The sequence below is a fragment of the Gigantopelta aegis genome, chromosome 5 (assembly GCF_016097555.1).
Source record: "Gigantopelta aegis isolate Gae_Host chromosome 5, Gae_host_genome, whole genome shotgun sequence".
NCBI classification, from domain to species: Eukaryota; Metazoa; Mollusca; class Gastropoda; order Neomphalida; family Peltospiridae; genus Gigantopelta; species Gigantopelta aegis.
In genome coordinates this window covers 1541021-1562744 of record NC_054703.1, presented here as the reverse complement: position 1 = coordinate 1562744, position 21724 = coordinate 1541021, and the positions used below count along the sequence as shown (strand labels likewise).

The 21724-nt window shown below is 39.9% G+C and overlaps 1 protein-coding gene across 1 annotated transcript in view; it reads left to right on the top strand.

The window, feature by feature from the left end:
• The window catches only part of LOC121373452, a 142502-nt gene that overhangs the window by 10736 nt on the left and 110042 nt on the right, over positions 1–21724 (top strand). The window contains exons 5-10 of the mRNA XM_041500117.1: positions 3781–3884; positions 4736–4834; positions 6563–6688; positions 13351–13902; positions 15369–15566; positions 20092–20292. Of these exons, the coding sequence (XP_041356051.1) occupies positions 3781–3884; positions 4736–4834; positions 6563–6688; positions 13351–13902; positions 15369–15566; positions 20092–20292 (1280 nt within the window). The remainder of the gene's footprint in view (positions 1–3780; positions 3885–4735; positions 4835–6562; positions 6689–13350; positions 13903–15368; positions 15567–20091; positions 20293–21724) is intronic.

The window sequence follows — 21724 nt, the reverse complement described above, 5'->3', positions numbered from 1 at the left end:
TAACTGGTTACTGTCTTAAGTTATCGGCTTTATCCTGTTACGGTTGCTGCATTCGCCATTCTAACCTTCGCAGGACAAAGCCAATATCTTAAGACAGTAACCAGTTATGCCCTATATATCCTTATAGTACGCGCTGTTACAGATTAATAGAATCTATCACCGTTGTGAGGTATAGATAAGGCAATTCCAACCCAAGAGACAAAATGTTTTTTGTGTGGGACGAGGTTTACCGAGGCCCTTACAAAAACATTTTGTCCCGACGGTTGGTATTGCATTATCTATACCTCACAACGGTGATTGATTCTTTTTCTTGCCCATTTAATTACAGTAACAAAACATTAATTTTGTAAGCTACGGTCTGTTTATTGTAGAACGATTCGTATAACATTTCACCTGCCAACTCATTTAATGATACGCGGAAAAATATAGCCCACCTTATGCAACGACATAAATATGTAATGTTCAACTTACCAATAAATATAAAGTTGAAAATATTAATTTGTTTAAATATTTTTAAAACAATGATACAAAGTGAAATGGCAAACAGAATTTTGAAAACCATGAGTTATGACGTCAATCGTCGTAAAACATGAGTTATGACGTCACGCGTATGTAGAAATCGTCTAGCCCTCGGGTCGGACAGATTTATCTAGCCCTAGGGTCAGACATATTTTTCTAGCACCGTGCAAAAGCTGGATAAACCTGTCCAGTGGGCAAGAAATACATTTACATGTAATATATCCTTATAGTACGCGCCATAACAGATATACATTTACATGTAATATATCTATGTAGTAGACGACACTGCATATACACATTTACATGTAACATGCTTGCAGTGCCCGCCACACCTCATATATATATATCTATATATATATATATATATCTATATATATATATATATATATATATATATATATATATATATATATATATATATATATATATATATATCCTATAACTTACCCATGATATCCATGTCATAAACCCATGTGATAATTTACTTTATCCTATAACTTACCCATCATATCCATGTCATAAACTCATGTGATAATTTACTTTATTAACCCGGCTCCGCAAGGCTCAATGGGTAGGTGTAAACCACTTGCACCGACCAGTGATCCATAACTGGTTCAACAAAGGCCATGGTTTGTGCTATCCTGCCTATGGGAAGCGCAAATAAAAGATCCCTTGCTGCTAATCGGAAGAGTAGCCCATGTAGTGGCGACAGCGGGTTTCCTCTCAAAATATGTGTGGTCCTTAACCATATGTCTGACGCCATATAACCGTAAATAAAATGTGTTGAGTGCGTCGTTAAATAAAACATTTCTTTCTTTCTTTTTATTAACCCGGTTAATAATGGTATGCAAATTTTAAAGGTCTCGAGGTAATGTGTTGTCGTGAATGGGTTATTTGCTTACTAGCCATCACGACCCGTGTACTTGAGCGTAACGTTTTTAAAGATTTATTTAAAATGCGTGACGTCAAACTAATCTGTGCTAATCGTGATGACATCATATCATCGTTGGTGGCGACTTTAGTACTGTGATTTACTAAAAAAAAAAAAAATATTATTATTTTAGAAGTGTTATAGGATAAATAGAATTCGCTACTCGTGTTTTTCAATATGCAAAATATCAACCTCGTCTAGTTAATCGGTATTTGTTGAGGCAGAGCCTCGACAAATACCGATTAACATAGCCTCGGTTCATATTTTCCATATTAAAGAATACTCGTGACGAATCCTCTCTCTCTATATATATATAGACAAAACTTCACATACATTGTTTTCGCTTCCTGTTTATTGCACGAGTTTATTTTGCGCAAGAATATATACCACGAGACCACGTAGCGATCGAGTGGTATGTTCTTTCGCAAAATAAACGAGTGCAATAAACAGGAAGCGAAAACAACGTATGTGAAGTTCTGTATTTATTACATACCTTCCTTTATGTTTTACAAAAACGGTTTTTAATTTTACGTCATAACAACACTTTGTTAAATCTATGATCAAAACTCCTTTCATGGATTCATTTAACGTCAAGAATCATACTCTGCGGCAGCCTTGTGTAATGTTTCAAATACGATATGACGTCATTTGTAAATCATAATAATATGACGTAAGTAAATAAAAAAACACTAATTGCAGTAAAAAGAAAAAGGGAATTCCCCATTTAAAAGTTCCAGTCCAGATTGCACATATGTGCGATACAGGATAAATTTATTGCACGGTTACAAAAGGCCTTTATCACTATAGTAAGGTTGAATAGGTATGTAATAAATATATTTATCCTATAACTTACCCATTATATCCATGTCATAAACCCATGTGATAATTTACATTATTAACCCGGTTAATAACGGTATGTAAATTTGCAAGGTCTCTAGGTAATGTGTTGCTGGTGATGGGTCATTTGCTTACAAGCCAACAAGACCTGTGTACCTGAGCGTAACGTTTTCAAAGATTTGTTTAAAATGCGTGACGTCAAACTTATCTGTGCTAATCGTGATGATGTCATATTACCAATGGCGGCGACTTTAGTACTGTGATTTACTAAACAATTAATTAAAATGTTATTTTAGAAGTGTTATAGGATAAATAGAATTCGCTACTCGTGTTTTTTAATATGAAAATGTCAGAAGAGCCTCGACAAATACCGATTAACATAGACTCGGTTGATATTTTCCATATTAAAAAATACTCGTGATGAATCCTCTCTCTCTCTCTCTCTCTCTCTCTCTCTCTCTCTCTCTCTCTCTATATATATATATATATATATATATATATATATATATATATATATATATATATATATATACCCTTATAGTACACGCCACGACATATACATTTAAATGTAATATATTATTTATTCTCGACTTCATGTAAAATATTTTAATCTCATTGTTCATTTACATTAATGATGTACTAAAAACAATAATAAAGTTTGTTTTGTTTAACAATACCACTAGAGCACATTGATTTATTAATCATCGGCAATAGGATATCAAACCTGTCGTCTTATAGACGAAACCTGCTACATTGTTTCATTAGTAGCAAGGGATCTTTATTATGCACAATCTCACAGACAGAATAGCACATATCGCGGCATTTGATATACCAGTCGTGGTGCACTGGCTATAACGAGAAAGCGATAATAATTGACGTGTCATAACGAATAACGTTGTCATCCTTGTTTTTGTATAAAATGATTGGAACGTTTAGGGCCTACTAGCGTAGGTATTTTGTAAGACAATTCGAGATACTTACGTGAGTATTTATTGGGGTTTTTAAGAATGCAAAATATACAGTAAACTAGATACAAACTCTATATAGCTCAAAATAGTTTAGAATTTGAAATAATTTTATTGTAGCCTACATGGTATTCTATTAATATTTAAAAAAGAGTTAAAGTTTCTTTTGTTTAACGATACCATTAGAGCACATTGATTTATTTATCATCGGCTATTAGATGTCAAACAATTGGAAATTTCGACATATACATGTAGTCGTTACGTTAATCCATTAGTAGCCAAGGATCTTTTATATGCACTATCCTACAGACAGGATAGCACATACAACGTTCTTTGATATACCAGTCGTGGTGCACTGGCTGGAACGTGAAATACCCCAATGGGTTCACCAACGGGTATCGATCCTAGACAGACCGCGCATCAAGCGAACACTTTACCACTGGGCTACTTCCCGCCCCAGGATATTCGAGTTTCTGTATGAGATTGTAAATATTTGAAAAAATAATCATTTTTATTTTTATTTACCAGACAAGGTTCCGGACCGCCAGGTGCGCCGAGCCTCACTCGGCCATATTGCAGTGGGGCAAATTGTAAGACATGTGCGGCAATATACAGAGATGGAAATATGTGTGGTAAGATAAACTAGTTTTAGGGGAGGAACCAGGATGTTGTACGGGGGCGGGGGACGGGGAGGGTGAGTTTTATAAAATTGAAGGCAAATGAACCAAAGGTCACCGAAATACCACATCTGTAAATCGAGGGATGATCATGGTATCTGAAATCGGTTTAATGCCCAGTCTTTGCAAAAAACAATCACCTAAATACCACATCAGTAAATCGAGAGATAATCGAAGCAACACAAATATGTTATGTCGAGTTTTTGCAAAAAGTCGTTAAACTCACTGTGGATGGGAGCCAGTTCCGCAATGCGACCCAAGTACCTACCAGCCATAGGTCCGATGACTTAAAGTTTGTTTTGTTTAACGACACCACTAGAGCACATTGATTTCTTAATCATTGGCTATTTGGTAATTTTGACATGTAGTCTTGAAGATGAAGCCCACTACAGTAGCAAGGACTATTTTATATTCTCCATCCCACAGACAGGATAAAACATACCACGGTCTTTGATATACCAGTCGTGGTGCACTGGCTGGAACGAGAAATAGCCCAAAGAGCCCACTGACGAGGATCGATCCCAAAACTGACCGCGCATTAGGTGGACGCTTTATCCCTGGGCTACGTCTCGTCCCCGCTTACTGTGAGAGTACTCGGGCTAGTCCTGACCCACTGGCGGGGATCGATCCCAAAACTGACCGCGCATTAGGCGGACGCTTTATCCCTGGGCTACGTCTCGACCCCTCTTACTGTGAGAGTACTCAGGCTAGTCCTGGTGGTAATTACAAGAAAGGAAGCCAATTCTCGTCTTGGTTTGTTACAATTGTGCGTGCGTGGCCTCATAGTTCAGTGTTTCTCTTTTCAGACTGCAATGGTAAAGTGTGCTTCAATGGCGGCACTTTCGACATAGCCACGTGTTCGTGTGGGTGCTACGATTTGTACACAGGAGACCAGTGTGAAACAAGTAAGTGACGTCTTCATATGTAAACTATACTCTTCAAAAAAAAGTAGGGGAACTATAATAAGAATTTACAATTGCCATCATCATCATCACCATCATCACCACCATCATCATCATCACCATCATGATCATCATTGTCGTCACCATCATCAGCACCACCACCACAATCATCATCATCATCATTATCATCACCTCCGCCATCATCATTACCATCATCATCATCACCATCATCATCATCACCATCATCACCACCGCCATCATCACCATCATCATCATTACCATTATCATCATCACCATCATCATCATCACCATCATCATCATTACCATCATGAATTATAGTTACATCATTCCCAATGTATTATCATCATATTAGTTATTATACACACTGTACTATCACACAAGACAATGTTTGTGACATGTATATATATATATACTCTTCAAAAAATGTAGGGGAACTCTAATACGAATTTACAATTGCCAAAATTGTAAGGTGTATTAGCTGTGGGGAATGGTTATATGATATTAGTGAATTAATTGGGCAAACATTTTTGGAAGGAAGATTGGGGTCAGAAGTGAAATTTGAAAGTTGAACTTTTTTTATCAATAAATCGCAAATTCAAACAATAAAAATGACTGAAAACAAAACAATAACAACTGTATGATCAACAGAATGAAACAGATTGAAAGAAATAATGTTCCACAGAGATTAATCGATTAAAGGGAGGCTGTTGCTCCCCCCCCCCCCCCCCCCCCCCCCGTCTAAAAAAACTTCCATGAGAGTTTACTGGTTATTGATATTGACGTTTTAAGTATGTAACCTTCCTGAAATGGCTGTAAAATGGTATTTCAGAGCCTATAGATTTCAAAAATTCCGGGGGTGTCGGGGGCATGCAATCAGCCATTACCCAGTATTTTCAATGGAGTTGATGACATCATTGGAATGACGTCATTTTGCATATACGTGTACATGTGTTCTTACACAATACCAAACTTCTGTATGACCATTTTGTTTTCAGAATGCTGAACAACTGCCAAATTTTTGTTTTAATTACTGTTGAAATGTTTTGGTTTGATGACTGTGAATTCATCCGTTAATTGTGGAGAGTCACCGTAGCACGTTTGCTTACCTATATTTAAAATGTAGTCCTTTGTCCTGATTAGTTTGCACCAAGTAGGGCCTCCACAAATCTAAAATATTGGACTCGAGTACTAGAGGGTCAAACTCGACCCCAGTGATATTAAAATTACTTCCACTGGTTAATTACTAGTAGAGTTAATTTTAACCAGATTGACTCGACCCGGACCCGAGTACCCGAAACTTACACTAGACGATGATGAGAGTAAGGAAAAAGTGAAATAGCATTATACATCTTAATTCCAGAGATGAACAATGGATGCCAAAACATTACATCGTATTGCATTCCATATTCTCCAACTTTTGTTTTCCCCTCCATGTCTCATAGCCCAATAATGTAACCTGAGGCAAGCATATATCAAAATGGCGTAAGTAAATATAATTAAATGAGAGTGATTTTCCTTGTACGGGTACTCGAGACCTTCTTGCTAGACTCGGCCCATTCTCGAGAACTCGTGGAGACCCTAGCACCAAGTTTGCAAAGTTATCGAATTCTGAAAGTATGTGATCTAAAACAAAACAAAACAAACCCATCGCATATTTTTTAATATATTAGATATGCTACCTAAAATGATAAAATATAATCTTCCTTTCAGAAAAGTGTCCAGCTACAAACAGTGATCCATCTTATTGTACTGAACCGGGCAGGGCTAATTTCTGCACACAGTACTCCAACTGGCCGTACAACCAATGTCCCTTCTTCTGCACTACTTGTCGAGAGAGTAAGTAATACTAGCTATATTGCACGTGTAGGGATTGTATTACTGTGGTAGCCAGCCACTGACATATAAGTTTATCACATTACTGTTCTAGTCAGTAGATGACATACGACTATCTGTTGCCAATAGATGACGTGTAGGTCTATCACAGAACTATTGTAGCCGATAGGTGACGTTTAGGTCTATCACATCAATAGCTGTAGCCAATAGGTGATGTGTAGGTCTATCACAGAAATATTGTAGCCAGTAGTTGACATGTAGGTCTATCACACCACTATTTGTAGCCAATAGGTGACATGTAGGTCTATCACACCATTATTTGTAGCCAATAGGTGACATGTAGGCACATTACACCACTGTTGTAGCCAGTAGGTGACATGTAGGTCTATTACACGACTATTGTAGCCAATAGGTGACGTGTAGGCATATTGCACCACTGTTGTAGCCAGTAGGTGACATGTAGGTCTATCACACCACTATTTGTAGTCAATAGGTGACGTGTAGGATGTGTAGGTCTATCACACAACTATTGTAGCCAATAGATGACATGTAGGTCTATCACACCACTATTGTACCCAATAGGTGACATGTAGGTCTATCACACCACTATTTGTAGCCAATAGGTGACGTGTAGGATGTGTAGGTCTATCACACAACTATTGTAGCCAATAGATGACATGTAGGTCTATCACACCACTATTGTAGCCAATAGGTGACATGTAGGTCTATCACACCACTAGTGTAGCCAATAGGTGACATGTAGGTCTATCACACCACTATTGTAGCCAGTAGGTGACATGTAGGTCTATCACACCACTATTGTAGCCAATAGGTGACATGTAGGTCTATAGCACCACTTTGTAGCCAGTATGTGACATGTAGGTCTACCACACCATTAGTGTAGCCAATAGCTGACATGTAGGTCTATCACATCACTAGTGTAGCCAATAGGTGACATGTAGGTCTATCACATCACTAGTGTAGCCAATAGGTGACATGTAGGTCTATCACATCACTAGTGTAGCCAATAGGTGACATGTAGGTCTATCACATCACTATTGTCGCCAATAGGTGACATGTAGGTCTATCGCATCACTAGTGTAGCCAATAGGTGACATGTAGGTCTACCACACCACTAGTGTAGCCAATAGCTGACATGTAGGTCTATCACAGAACAATTGTAGCCAATAGGTGACATGTATGTCCATCACACAACTAGTGTAGCCAATAAGTGACATGTAGGTCTATCACACCACTATTGTCGCCAATAGGTGACATGTAGGTCTACCACACCACTAGTGTAGCCAATAGCTGACATGTAGGTCCATCACACAACTAGTGTAGCCAATAAGTGACATGTAGGTCTATCACACCACTATTGTCGCCAATAGGTGACATGTAGGTCTATCACACCACTATTGTCGCCAATAGGTGACATGTAGGTCTATCACAGAACAATTGTAGCCAATAGGTGACATGTAGGTCTACCACACCACTAGTATAGCCAATAGCTGACATGTAGGTCCATCACACAACTAGTGTAGCCAATAAGTGACATGTAGGTCTATCACACCACTATTGTCGCCAATAGGTGACATGTAGGTCTATCACAGAACAATTGTAGCCAGTAGGTGACATGTAGGTCTATTACACAACTAGTGTAGCCAATAAGTGACATGTAGGTCTATCACACCACTATTGTCGCCAATAGGTGACATGTAGGTCTACCACACCACTAGTGTAGCCAATAGCTGACATGTAGGTCCATCACACAACTAGTGTAGCCAATAAGTGACATGTAGGTCTATCACACCACTATTGTAGCCAGTAGGTGACATGTAGGTCTATCACAGAACAATTGTAGCCAGTAGGTGACATGTAGGTCTATCACAGAACAATTGTAGCCAGTAGGTGACATGTAGGTCTATCACAGAACAATTGTTGCCAATAGGTGATATGTAGATCTATCACACCACTACTGTAGCCAACAGGTGATATGTAGGTCTATCACACCACTAATGTAGGCGTGACATATAGGTCTATCACACCACTATTGTAGCCAATAGGTGACATGTAGGTCTATCACACCACTATTGTAGGCAATAGTTGACATGTAGGTCTATCACACCACTATTGTAGCCAATAGTTGACGTGTAGGTCTATCACACCACTAGTGTAGCCAGTAGGTGACATGTAGGTCTATCACACCACTATTGTAGCCAGTAGGTGACATGTAGGTCTATCACACCACTATTTGTAGCCAATAGGTGACATGTAGGTCTATCACACCATTATTTGTAGCCAATAGGTGACATGTAGGCACATTACACCACTGTTGTAGCCAGTAGGTGACATGTAGGTCTATTACACGACTATTGTAGCCAATAGGTGACGTGTAGGCATATTGCACCACTGTTGTAGCCAGTAGGTGACATGTAGGTCTATCACACCACTATTTGTAGTCAATAGGTGACGTGTAGGATGTGTAGGTCTATCACACAACTATTGTAGCCAATAGATGACATGTAGGTCTATCACACCACTATTGTACCCAATAGGTGACATGTAGGTCTATCACACCACTATTTGTAGCCAATAGGTGACGTGTAGGATGTGTAGGTCTATCACACAACTATTGTAGCCAATAGATGACATGTAGGTCTATCACACCACTATTGTAGCCAATAGGTGACATGTAGGTCTATCACACCACTAGTGTAGCCAATAGGTGACATGTAGGTCTATCACACCACTATTGTAGCCAGTAGGTGACATGTAGGTCTATCACACCACTATTGTAGCCAATAGGTGACATGTAGGTCTATAGCACCACTTTGTAGCCAGTATGTGACATGTAGGTCTACCACACCATTAGTGTAGCCAATAGCTGACATGTAGGTCTATCACATCACTAGTGTAGCCAATAGGTGACATGTAGGTCTATCACATCACTAGTGTAGCCAATAGGTGACATGTAGGTCTATCACATCACTAGTGTAGCCAATAGGTGACATGTAGGTCTATCACATCACTATTGTCGCCAATAGGTGACATGTAGGTCTATCGCATCACTAGTGTAGCCAATAGGTGACATGTAGGTCTACCACACCACTAGTGTAGCCAATAGCTGACATGTAGGTCTATCACAGAACAATTGTAGCCAATAGGTGACATGTATGTCCATCACACAACTAGTGTAGCCAATAAGTGACATGTAGGTCTATCACACCACTATTGTCGCCAATAGGTGACATGTAGGTCTACCACACCACTAGTGTAGCCAATAGCTGACATGTAGGTCCATCACACAACTAGTGTAGCCAATAAGTGACATGTAGGTCTATCACACCACTATTGTCGCCAATAGGTGACATGTAGGTCTATCACACCACTATTGTCGCCAATAGGTGACATGTAGGTCTATCACAGAACAATTGTAGCCAATAGGTGACATGTAGGTCTACCACACCACTAGTATAGCCAATAGCTGACATGTAGGTCCATCACACAACTAGTGTAGCCAATAAGTGACATGTAGGTCTATCACACCACTATTGTCGCCAATAGGTGACATGTAGGTCTATCACAGAACAATTGTAGCCAGTAGGTGACATGTAGGTCTATTACACAACTAGTGTAGCCAATAAGTGACATGTAGGTCTATCACACCACTATTGTCGCCAATAGGTGACATGTAGGTCTACCACACCACTAGTGTAGCCAATAGCTGACATGTAGGTCCATCACACAACTAGTGTAGCCAATAAGTGACATGTAGGTCTATCACACCACTATTGTAGCCAGTAGGTGACATGTAGGTCTATCACAGAACAATTGTAGCCAGTAGGTGACATGTAGGTCTATCACAGAACAATTGTAGCCAGTAGGTGACATGTAGGTCTATCACAGAACAATTGTTGCCAATAGGTGATATGTAGATCTATCACACCACTACTGTAGCCAACAGGTGATATGTAGGTCTATCACACCACTAATGTAGGCGTGACATATAGGTCTATCACACCACTATTGTAGCCAATAGGTGACATGTAGGTCTATCACACCACTATTGTAGGCAATAGTTGACATGTAGGTCTATCACACCACTATTGTAGCCAATAGTTGACGTGTAGGTCTATCACACCACTAGTGTAGCCAGTAGGTGACATGTAGGTCTATCACACCACTATTGTAGCCAGTAGGTGACATGTAGGTCTATCACACCATTATTGTAGTAAGTAGATGACAATGGGTGGCATGTAGGTCTATCACACCACTATTATAGCCAATAGGTGGCACGTAGGTCTATCACACCACTAGTGTAGCCAATAGGTGACATATAGGTCTCACAACTAGTTTAGCCAGTAGGTGACATGTAGGTCTATCACACCACTACTGTAGCCAATAAGTGACATGTAGGTCTATCACACCACTACTGTAGCCAATAAGTGACATGTAGGTCTATCACACCACTATTGTAGCCAATAGGTGACATGTAGGTCTATCACACTACTAGTGTAGGCAATAGTTGACATGTAGGTCTACCACACCACTAGTGTAGCCAATAGGTGACATGTAGGTCTATCACACAACTAGTGTAGCCAATAGGTGACATGTAGGTCTATCACACTATTAGTGTAGCCAATAGTTGACATGTAGGTCTATCACACTACTAGTGTAGGCAATAGTTGATATGTAGGTCTATCGCACCACTAGTGTAGGCAATAGTTGACATGTAGGTCTACCGCACCACTAATGTAGCCAATAGCTGACATGTAGGTCTATCACACTACTAGTGTAGGCAATAGTTGACATGTAGGTCTATCACACTACTAGTGTAGGCAATAGTTGACATGTAGGTCTATCACACTACTAGTGTAGCCAATAGGTGACATGTAGGTCTATCACACCACTATTGTAGCCAATAGGTGACATGTAGGTCTATCACACCACTAGTGTAGCCAGTAGGTGACATGTAGGTCTATCACACCACTATTGTAGCCAGTAGGTGACATGTAGGTCTATCACACCACTATTGTAGCCAGTAGGTGGCATGTATGTCTATCACACCACTATTGTAGTCATTAGGTGACATGTAGGCCTATCACACCACTATTGTAGCCAGTAGGTGACATGTAGGTCTATCACATCACTATTGTAGCAAGTAGATGACATGTAGAACTATCACACCACTATTGTAGCCAATAGGTGACATGTAGGTCTATCACACGACTATTGTAGCCAATAGGTGGCATGTAGGTCTATCACACCACTATTGTAGCCAATGAGTGACATGTAGGTCTATCACACCACTATTGTAGCCAATGGGTGGCATGTAGGTCTATCACACCACTATTATAGCCAATAGGTGCCACGTAGGTCTATCACACCACTAGTGTAGCCAATAGGTGACATATATGTCTCACAACTAGTGTAGCCAGTAGGTGACATGTAGGTCTATCACACCACTACTGTAGCCAATAAGTGACATGTAGGTCTATCACACCACTATTGTAGCCAATAGGTGACATGTAGGTCTATCACACAACTATTGTAGCCAACAGGTGACATATAGGTATATCATACCACTATTGTAGCCAGTAGGTGACATGTAGGTCTATCACACCATTATTGTAGCAAGTAGATGACATGTAGAACTATCACACCACTATTGTAGCCAATACGTGACATGTAGGTCTATCACACGACTATTGTAGCCAATAGGTGGCATGTAGGTCTATCACACCACTATTGTAGCCAGTAGGTGACATGTAGGTCTATCACACCATTATTGTAGCAAGTAGATGACATGTAGAACTATCACACCACTATTGTAGCCAATAGCTGACATGTAGGTCTATCACACGACTATTGTAGCCAATAGGTGGCATGTAGGTCTATCACACCACTATTGTAGCCAATAGGTGACATGTAGGTCTATCACACCACTATTGTAGCCAATGGGTGGCATGTAGGTCTATCACACCATTATTATAGCCAATAGGTGGCACGTAGGTCTATCACACCACTAGTGTAGCCAATAGGTGACATGTAGGTCTATCACACCACTACTGTAGCCAATAGGTGACATGTAGGACAATCACACCACTATTGTAGCCAATAGGTGACATGTAGGACAATCACACCACTATTTGTAGCCAATGTCAGTGGCGGTCTGTTCGTCATCTGGGGGAAGCCAGTCATATGTCTTTAAATTGTTATGAGGTGTGTGTGTGTGTCTGTGGGTGTGTGTGTGTGTGTGTGTGTGTGTGTGTGTGTGTGTGTGTGTGTGTGTGTTATTAGTATGTGTTATCAAAAATAACAAATGTTGTTCTCGCCAACACGTGAATAATAAAGGTAAACAACTGAAGAGATTACATTAAGAAAAAACAAACAAACAAACAAAAGATTCTGTACTCAGGCTTAATGAAGTTTGTTTTGTTTAACGACACCACTAGAGCACATTGATTAATTAATCATCAGCTATTGGATATCAAACATTTGGTAGTTCTGACTCGTAGTCATCAAAGGAAACCCGCTACATCTGTCCTAATGCAGGACAGCACATACCACGTCCAAGAGGCGTAATGAGTGTTTACTGGTATGCTGTAAAGGTACAAAACTGAACAGATTTCATAAAGTTCTTCATTCTTTCATTTTTTCAGAGTGTAAAAAGAATCTAGATGTGATTTTTGTGTTGGATGGATCTCAGACGTCTGCAAACTGGCAACAGATAAAATCCGCCGTCTCCGACTTCGTAAAGATAATAAAAGCAACAGCCGCGACCTCACGATTTGGAGTCGTTGCATACAGCAACACCGTCAGTGCTAACAAAATTGAGCTAACTGCGAGTCCTAATGTAGCCGCTGACGTTGAAAGTCTCGCTTACCCAGGCAACGGATCTGCGACACACCTCGCCATCAATGAAGCAAAAGCCATGTTTGACCGGAATTTTCTCACCGGCAAGCAAAGGATAATGTTCCTTGTTACTGATGGACCTTCCGGTAATTTTGGCAATACGTTCAATGCTGCGTTTGCAGTGAAGAATGCAGGGATAGTCATATACACCGTGGGCATCGCAACAACTGCAGACACTGCTGCTCTGAATAATGAACTTAGACAGATTAGCACAAGTACAAATCATTACACACTGACGTCTTATTCCATTCTGTCCTCCAAAGCGACCAGGTTCCTCGCCTACATTTGTGATGACTCAGGTATAAATTATCTTTATTACCCATATGGTTAAAAAATATATTGGTACATATCAAAGTGATACGTCCCACTAGAACGCCAAGTGGGACGTAACACTTCGACGTCACACGCTGACGTCATCGATTGGCGCACTTACAGGAACGCCAACCAAACGAGTTTAGTGATATAAATTAAGATTGATTATGGGTAATAAATAGCATATTAAACTCCTACCATTTCGATTCATGTTTATGTCTAAAGCTTGGGACAACTGAAAATTATTTTACTCGGGACATAAACATGATACGAAATGAAAGCTTAATATCCTACAATTCTGAACCCAGTGTGAAAATAACCATTTGATAGATACCAAATAGAAAAACATTAAATCAGCGAGTATTAGCGAGCATATTTTTAAAAAAAAATTGTTTTTAAGAATTTGGAACAACTTGGACGTTAATATTTCATGATGCTAAATTTAAACAGATACGCAGCAGACTGTTCTGAAATAGGCCCACTTCTGAATCTTTGCAATTGTTTTGTCGGTGATTAACTGAACACTGAACAATATGGTTACATACTATCGACTGACAAACGACTCAGGCACGGCGGAAGTAAGTACACATTAAGCTGGGCTGGGGTGAGGGTGGAGCTGACTCGGATCCAGGGAACAAAGTAAAGTTTCTGTTGTAGCACACGCCTGTCATTGACGCAGATGTCGACTCTCGCCGACTTCTCTGTCCAGGACAGGAAAATGTTTGGGGTGGGTGAGAGATGGGGTCGCCCGCGGTGGCATGTCAAGGGAGCACCAGCAACCCGACCGGGGTCGGCAGTGGGCGAGGGTTGGTTTTGGTCCTATTGATTATGCAAATATCCCGTAGGATTAAATTCAAATAGAAAATGTTGCGTAATTTCTTGAAGGTAATTTTGACGCATATTTTCGAATTTGTTCGTCAAAATGGAAATTGGAGCTATAGTCCGTCCGCCTTATTTCATATTATAAAATTTAGCGGGCCTACTACAAGTTATTTATTTCTGAACAAATTGTTTTCTAAATTGCACACAAAGATAGTAGGCCTATAGTTTCGTCATTTCCAAAACAAGTTTACTATTCTTCTGATGTCAAACCAAACTAAAATGATTTACTAAAAAACCCCAACATTTTTGTAGGAGGAGGGCGTACATAGGATTTTGAAACGGGGGGGGGGGGGGGGTTCCAATACATAGGATTTTGAAAAGGGGGGTTCCAAAATAGATTGCAGAGATATTGGGCATATATTTCTATGTTGAGTAAATACAATAATGTCAGATATATTAAATTATAAAAAAAGTAATTTCAGAGGGGGGTGGGGTGGGGAGGGTTCGGTCGAACCCATCGAACCCCTCCTATTGTACGCCCATGGGACTATAGTTGGTTGCCTTGACTTAGTTGAAATAAAATGAAATGACTTCGTTGATACAAAGATTTGTCTCCCTTGGTTTTATTCAGTTGATGGCAGATGGAATGACTGGACCACTACAAGTGTTGGTCGGTGCAGCGTATCGTGTGGGACTGGCTTAAAGGTGCTTAGTCAGGTTCGTTCGTGCAGCAATCCCGCCCCTCAGAATAACGGCGACGCTTGCTATGGGCTCGCCAAACGTGATATCAAGGAGACCTGCACATTAGCTGCATGCCCTCTTAACCCAGGTGAGTTTTAAAGAGATAGTAAACTCAAACATGAGCCTTATGTGTTGGAAAGATGCACACCCGGACCACTACACGTTAACACATGAAAAACGCGTAATTTTAAAGTTAATAAAAAAAAAAACCGTGATTATTCCTGCTAACTGGGGGAAGCCATTTTCTTTTGTTTTTGTTGCGACCGAAATTCTAGCTTGGGGCGAAGTGACGTCATCTCCGACCAACCCCAGTATGCACAGTGTAAACAAACGCAGTTATTTACGACAAGGCGCTTCGCTTTCATCAACCTAACTTGTAAAACAGCATAAATGACTTGATGATATAATAAACTATTTAACTAAATATATTTCTGCGCATTAATAAAACGAAATGGGGTTATAGGATTTTTCTCTCTTAAAAAATCCAAAGTAAAAATGCATATTATTAATCCTATTGGTAGGGTACGTTGGAACAAAACAACCACTCAAAATACCCAAGTGATAATTTTCTTTTCTTTGGGACTACGTAATTGGTCAGTTTTGTGATTTTAGATGGGAAATCTACTTAGGGACCTTAGCAAAAGTATATGAAGGCAAAATATATGCAGACCCCCCACCCCCACCCCCCACCACCCAAGAGACTGAAATAATAGCAATTTTGGCTTCACATTGGTGGACGTGCCCAAGGTGCTATGTGAACCAGTTTGTTTTTGTTGAAAGTGACAGGAAGAGCTTTGTTCACATGTCTAGCAGACATTTTAGCGGTTTTTATTCTCGGAACGAATGTGGAAACATTTCCTTGATGTACATCATACAGTGTGGCCAATTTACGTCATAACCAACGGGGTTTCCGTAAACAGCACACGTTACTAATACCTGCAAAGAGTTTTGATAAATCTCGAGTGCGTTCAGCGTAACGGCATTCTTTCGAGGTAGTCTTAAAAATGGTGATACATACACTCAAAGGAAACGAGAGAGAGAGAGAGAGAGAGAGAGAGAGAGAGAGAGAGAGAGAGAGAGAGAGAGAGAGAGAGAGAGAAATTGTTTTTATGTGTTCATATACCTCTAAGGTTTCAAACACACCTGTGTCGGGCTTAACCTCTGACGTCGCCAGTGACTAAGTCCGGGTCAGGAGTGTGTGTGTGTGTGGGGGGGAGGGTACGTTTGAGGTGGACGGAATTCAGAAGTTGTGTCAGAGACTTAAGACCAATAGCAGCTGATTCATTCATTCTATTCATGTCTGGAAAAAATTAAAGTCCAAACATAGGGCCTATACTTTAAAAAGCTCGGCTGAAAAGGTTTAACGGTAATTTGACCAATTTAGACGGGCAGTCAAAATAAAGTACGTCGGACTGTTTACAAAAAAATAAAAAAATAAAAAAATAAAATAAAATAATAAAGATACAATGTTGAACACCGGCCAAAAAAGTCCGACTAAGCCCTTACCTCGAGGCGACATTTTTTGAGAGGTTGATTACGGCGAGCTGATGAGCGAAGTCGCGGAAAATCGGGGGATGGATCGCTTCCCTTTCTGGTCTTCAAGAAAGGTTATGACATTTCCATAGTCCCTGCCGAAGAGAGCCTTGACGATCCGATGAATGGTCTGGCTATCCATTTCGCTGATCAGGATCGCTTGGCGGTAGACATCTCCTCGGTGTTGGCTTAGGACTAGTCTCGACTTGCCGGTTGGTGACTTGATGGTATGAAGCTCGAAGGCACTTCCATCAGGGAGGTATCTAAATTCCTCTTCCACCACTCCGCCCACCAGCGTCGTCTTGTCCGTCGTGTCCTCCAGCACAAACTTCAGGAAGCCGGACCTGGTCTTCCCGACCTGCAACTTCCAGACGGCTTCCGAGTCGGAGGGGGACAGTGCTGATGTGGATGTTGAAGAAGGTCGGGCCTTGCCAGGCTGGTCGCTTGGTTGAGCGACGGCCGTTCTCTTTCCAAAGGCTCCTGTCCGGACCGCCGCCTTGCGAACTGGCAAGACTGGTGACAGTGGCCAGTTACGTCTAGGCGGTAGAGAGGTTGGTGATGGTGAACCGTCACAGATTGGACTATACCAAATAAAATCCCATAGGTGACCATATACAAGGTTAAATTTCCTTTTATTTCCTAAAAAAATTTTTTTCGTACATACAAAATTATCTGACGACAAAATCCAGTTAGGGCTTCATAGACATATTAAGACGACCAGAAACATTGAATATACAGACACTGATATTCTAAACAAGAAAATATATTTAATATGTAATTTTAATCGAAGAAATATTTTATTAGTCGGAAACATCGTATGTATGCAGCAAACTCCGGAATGTCCCTTTAATGTAAACCCAGGCGTAAGTTCAGTCAACCACTTGTCACTAACGTTCGCTACCGGCCTCGGTGGCGTCGTGGCAGGCCATCGGTCTACAGGCTGGTAGGTACTGGGTTCGGATCCCAGTCGAGGCGTGGAATTTTTAATCCAGATACCGACTCCAAACCCTGAGTGAGTGCTCCGCAAGGCTCAATGGGTAGGTGTAAACCACTTGCACCGACCAGTGATCCATAACTGGTTCAACAAAGGTCATGGTTTGTGCTATCCTGCCTGTGGGAAGCGCAAATAAAAGATCCCTTGCTGCCTGTCGTAAAAGAGTAGCCTATGTGGCGACAGCGGGTTTCCTCTAAAAATGTCTGTGTGGCCCTTAACCATATGTCTGACGCCATATAACCGTAAATAAAATGTGTTGAGTGCGTCGTTAAATAAAACACTTCTTTCTTTCTTTCTAACGTTCGCTAGACTGATTTTTACGCTACACAATAAATCGAATTACCACTTAGGAAACAATGAAATATTTCGCGAACATTAGCAAAACGTTTGCTGGCTGAACTTGGGACAGTGCATTAACCCCAGTTCATGACGTCACACGAAAGAGCCTCGTTTATTGTCCGGTGCGGGCGTCAAGATGTCTAAATTCATAAGTCGTCATGATTTATTTAATTATAAAACTATTATGGGTGAACCAGTTTCGGTAAGCATTAGCATTCAGTTCTTTAGTTATAAACAGACAGTTGTTATCCAGATAGCTACTTTTTTATTAGTATTCCTATGCTTCAAATGAGCACTAAACTAACCGCTATGTAGCAAAGTTTACCTACCGGACATTTGCGTAGCTTATTGTCCGAACCAAATTGTTAACAACTACGAAAAATTACTCTCCTATCTTTAATTGCCGTTAGATTTCCTCCAAAGTTTGTCCAGACAGAAATCTTGAAAAAACCATTACAATGATGCAGATTTCACGCATATCGGGCCTATTGCTTAAAATGTTGGTAGCCAGTATATTAATTTTATTGCTTAAAATGTTGGTATATATAAATTTAAAAAAATGGTAGGCCTCACGATATGATATTTTCAATCGATGGTATTAGGGGGCGGGACGTAGTCCAGTGGTAAAGCATTTGCTTGATGCGTGGTCGGTCTGGGATTGATCGCCGTCGGTGGGCCATGAAGTGGCGACAGCAGGTTTCCTCTCTCAGTATCTGTGTGGTCCTTAACCATATGTTTGACGTTATATAATCATAAATAAAATGTGTTGAGTGCATCGTTAAATAAAACATTTCCTTCCTACCTTTGATGGCATTAGTACATTATTATCTATATTAAATGTTTAGTGAATGGTGTCAGTACATTATTATCTATATTATATTTTTAGTGAATGGTGTCAGTACATTGTTATCTATATTAAATGTTTAGTGGATGGTGTCAGTACATTATTATCTATATTAAATGTTTAGTGAATGGTGTCAGTACATTATTATCTATATTATATTTTTAGTGAATGGTGTCAGTACATTGTTATCTATATTAAATGTTTAGTGGATGGTGTCAGTACATTATTATCTATATTAAATGTTTAGTGGATGGTGTCAGTACATTATTATCTATATTATATTTTTAGTGAATGGTGTCAGTACATTATTATCTATATTATATTTTTAGTGGATGGTGTCAGTACATTATTATCTATATTAAATGTTTAGTGAATGGTGTCAGTACATTGTTATCTATATTAAATGTTTAGTGGATGGTGTCAGTACATTATTATCTATATTATATTTTTAGTGAATGGTGTCAGTACATTATTATCTATATTATATTTTTAGTGGATGGTGTCAGTACATTATTATCTATATTAAATGTTTAGTGAATGGTGTCAGTACATTGTTATCTATATTAAATGTTTAGAGAATGGTGTCAGTACATTATTATCTATATTAAATGTTTAGTGAATGGTGTCAGTACACTATTATCTATATTAAATGTTTAGTGAATGGTGTCAGTACATTATTATCTATATTATATTTTTAGTGGATGGTGTCAGTACACTATTATCTATATTAAATGTTTAGTGGATGGTGTTAGTACTTTGTTATCTATATTAAATGTTTAGTGGATGGTGTTAGTACTTTGTTATCTATATTATATTTTTAGTGAATGGTGTCAGTACATTATTATCTATATTAAATGTTTAGTGGATGGTGTTAGTACTTTGTTATCTATATTATATTTTTAGTGAATGGTGAATTTGGTAAATGGTTAACGACTGATACAGGGACTTGCTCAGTGACGTGCGGTATTGGACTTATCTGGGTGTTTCAGTCACGTCAGTGTGATAGTCCCCCACCTAGTAATGGGGGACAACCGTGTGCTGGGGACACCAACCGCAATTTGACACTGAATTGCAATACCTTTACCGAATGTTCTGTTGGAGATGGTGAGTTGTTTGTGTTTCTCGCTTTACAACAGGGCTTCTAGATTTTTTTATAAAATCCACTAGCAATGGGATCAGTGATTAATTTTTTTTACTAAGTACTATAGCCACGATTAAAAAATCACTAGACCTATACTTAAGTTAATACAATTTTACTAAATAATAGTAAAAATCAGATATGTCACCAAAAGAGGGAGATATAGAGATTAAAAAACTAACATTGTGAGGGTGGGGGGCTTGATATTCATATTTACAAAATAGACTTACACTGTAGCTGCAACATTTAACAAATTTTATTCTCTAGCCATCGGGCATGGCAATAGTAGTTATTTACTAGCCCAACACTGAATATCACTATAGCCATGGGAGTGGGGCTACCATAATCTAGAAGCTCCCACTCCCATGGCTAATGATATTCAGTGTTGGGCTAGTAAATAACTGCTATTGCCATGCCAGACAGGGCTTCTAGATTATGGTAGCCCCACTCCCATGGCTAGTGATGTTCAATGTTGGGCTAGTAAATAACTGCTATTGCCATGTCAGACAGGGCTTCTAGATTATGGTAGCCCCACTCCCATGGCTAGTGATATTCAATGTTGGGCTAGTAAATAACTGCTATTGCCATGCCAGACAGGGCTTCTAGATTATGGTAGCCCCATTCCCATGGCTAGTGATATTCATGTTGGTCTAGTATATAACTGCTATTTTCCATGCCTGACAGGGCTTCTAGATTATAGTAGCCCCACTCCCATGGCTAGTGATGTTCAATGTTGGGCTAGTAAATAACTGCTATTGCCATGTCAGACAGGGCTTCTAGATTATGGTAGCCCCACTCCCATGGCTAGTGATATTCAATGTTGGGCTAGTATATAACTGCTATTTTCCATGCCTGACAGGGCTTCTAGATTATAGTAGCCCCACTCCCATGGCTAGTGATGTTCAATGTTGGGCTAGTAAATAACTGCTATTGCCATGTCAGACAGGGCTTCTAGATTATGGTAGCCCCACTCCCATGGCTAGTGATATTCAATGTTGGGCTAGTATATAACTGCTATTTTCCATGCCTGACAGGGCTTCTAGATTATGGTAGCCCCACTCCCATGGCTAGTGATATTCAATGTTGGGCTAGTATATAACTGCTATTTTCCATGCCTGACAGGGCTTCTAGATTATGGTAGCCCCACTCCCATGGCTAGTGATATTCAATGTTGGGCTAGTATATAACTGCTATTTCCATGCCTGACAGGGCTTCTAGATTATGGTAGCCCCACTCCCATGGCTAGTGATATTCAATGTTGGGCTAGTATATAACTGCTATTTTCCATGCCTGACAGGGCTTCTAGATTATGGTAGCCCCACTCCCATGGCTAGTGATATTCAATGTTGGGCTAGTATATAACTGCTATTTTCCATGCCTGACAGGGCTTCTAGATTA